Source organism: Penaeus chinensis, chromosome 31, assembly GCF_019202785.1.
Source record: "Penaeus chinensis breed Huanghai No. 1 chromosome 31, ASM1920278v2, whole genome shotgun sequence".
NCBI classification, from domain to species: Eukaryota; Metazoa; Arthropoda; class Malacostraca; order Decapoda; family Penaeidae; genus Penaeus; species Penaeus chinensis.
In genome coordinates, this window is record NC_061849.1 from 23,295,238 (window position 1) to 23,297,737 (window position 2,500).

General features: G+C 39.6%; 1 protein-coding gene across 1 annotated transcript in view; it reads left to right on the forward strand.

Annotated features, from left to right (window-relative positions):
• The first annotated feature begins 483 nt into the window (after positions 1-483).
• Positions 484-2,500, forward strand: part of LOC125042173 (sodium-dependent nutrient amino acid transporter 1-like) — a 4,836-nt gene continuing 2,819 nt past the window's right edge. Inside the window, exons 1-5 of the mRNA XM_047637652.1 lie at positions 484-907; positions 1,164-1,361; positions 1,590-1,674; positions 1,888-2,101; positions 2,236-2,371. Coding sequence (XP_047493608.1) covers positions 692-907; positions 1,164-1,361; positions 1,590-1,674; positions 1,888-2,101; positions 2,236-2,371 — 849 coding nt within the window. The 5' untranslated portion in view covers positions 484-691. The remainder of the gene's footprint in view (positions 908-1,163; positions 1,362-1,589; positions 1,675-1,887; positions 2,102-2,235; positions 2,372-2,500) is intronic.

Consider the following 2,500-nt stretch of genomic DNA (forward strand, 5'->3'; position numbering starts at 1 on the left):
ATAATAATAATGATTATAGTAGTAATAATAATAATCAAAACTATAATAATATTATGATATCAACAACTATAATAATATTATGATATCAACAACTATAATAATATTATGATATCAACAACTACAATAATAGTAATACTACTACTACGACTACTACTACTACTAATGATTATAGTTAATAGTGATTATAATAATGATAATATTGATAATTATACTAATGGTAATGATTATAACTTCTTTACTCTGAGTGGTAAATAAGTAAATAATTTCCATTGGATTCCTGAGAATGATTCGTGTTGCTGTCTTCCTCGAAAGGAAAATTCCTAATTACATCATGGGATAAGCGAGATAAGATACACAGTGATAAGGCCCGTGAATGATGCTACTGACAGCTAGGGAATTCCACGATGACGCAACAGGACGGACAGCTGATTAAGTCTTTTATAAGGCGGTGTTTCACTCTAGGATCTCCATAAGACAACTGACAGTCGAAGCGAACACAACGGTCTAAAAACTACAAGAAAAAGTTTCTGATAACATTTTTGTTCTCTACGTCTGTTGAACTTGAAATACATCTGGTTCTGGACATTGTTTTATTTTTCTTAGTACTTTCACCAGTATCAAAGCTTCTCGTACAGAAGGAGAGACACGAGGGAAAGTATACTTAAAACAATAACACGAGCGAACAGCAGTCATGTCATTCTGGTCCACAATTGCCATGTCGAAAGGAGCGAAATTTTCGAAACTGAGCCCCGAGTGGACCCGCCCAGGAACCGACCAGCAAGAAGTCGCATCCGTCCACGCTGGGGACTCGAGCCTGAAATCTTCGCCAGTCGCTGTAAAAATGAGCAGTGATGACGACCTCCTGGTGTCCAGCAGCGGGACGGAGCTGATTCCCCGGACGACCATAGTAAGTGCAAAAACCGAACGGCAAAGTCATGGGTGTCATATTGTGCGAATGTTGAAATTTCGCCAAGATGCTGTGGCCGATGTGCCGATGTGCGGTCTAACGCTTGCAACCTTAATCAAAATTTGCACCTTAATAGAAACACATATTACTCTATCCATGCAAAGGTACGAATGAGAATAATCGCTCATGTTCATTCGTACTTTTTTCAACATTTTGGGGTATGGTACTTATCTATATATCTCATTATTATCCCTAGGATATACCCGAAGATGATGATGGAACAAGTGAGGACACGGGACGTCAGCAGTGGTCTCACCCGGTAGAATTCCTCATGTCGTGTGTGTCCCTCTCGGTGGGTCTTGGGAATATATGGAGGTTCCCCATGACTGCCTATGAGAACGGCGGCGGAGCTTTCCTCATTCCGTACCTCGTCGTTCTTACGTTCATTGGCAGGGTAAGTGAAACCAACGGCGGGAAAATGTTTGTACTGTTTCCCATTTTGTGATGAAAGAGATGTTATATAAAATGTTTCATATTTTAAAAATAGGTTATTTCTTTTATATGAACATCTGAGCCCATGGATTTTGGTATCTTAAAATCCATTGAAAACAGGATGATATATTTAAACTTAAATTACATGTTTTTTTTTTTTTTTTTTTTTTTTTTTTTTTTTTTTGTACAGCCTCTTTACTTCATGGAACTGGCGGTGGGGCAATTCTCCTCCTCCGGCAGCGTCAAAGTGTGGAAGATGGTACCGGCCGTAAAGGGTAGGATATGGATATATATTTTCGTATTCTCTAAAATAAAGAATCCATTCTTTAAAGGCTAACAGAAATGATGATAAATGATATTCAGAGGTTAAACTTAATTATCCAAAGATGTTTTCATTCTCGGAAGTAAAATTTGGGAATGATATTTCTTGTAATAGAATTACATGCACCACGAAATAAAACAGTATCTAATTTAATTTTTATTATTAGGTGTCGGGTACGGGCAGATGGTCGGAACATGGTCGGTTGTAACATATTACTGCTCGCTCATGGCCATCACCTTGTTCTACCTGTTTCAGTCCTTCAGCTCTGAGCTCCCATGGGCCTCTTGTGACCCGGCGTGGGCTGACGAAAACTGCGTCGATGATGCTATCAATGCCTCGTTTACCAAAGACTTTCAGTCGTCGTCCGAACAATATTTCTAGTATGTATATCAACGTATTATTGATTCTTTGCCTTCGTAAAATATGTCAGAAGATACTAACATATGTCTGATTATGAAACAGATCAACTACGTTATACATTCTCTGATTCTATTCTTTTATCTTCCTTCCACAGCAAGTACGTGCTGAACTATTCCAACGATATCAGCGATGGCGTCGGGCTGCCTGACTGGCGGCTGGCGCTCTGCCTCGGCGCCGCCTGGGTCATCCTGTTCTGCACGCTGGTGAAGGGCGTGCAGTCGTCGGGCAAAGTAAGGGCCAAAAGAAAATGCGTGCTTTGGGCTATGAACAATGCCCTGTTTGTATGAGGAAATGGAGACATTGTAGATTGAAATAATTTTTGATAATGGTGCATTATTTTTCAGACTTAACGTCTGACT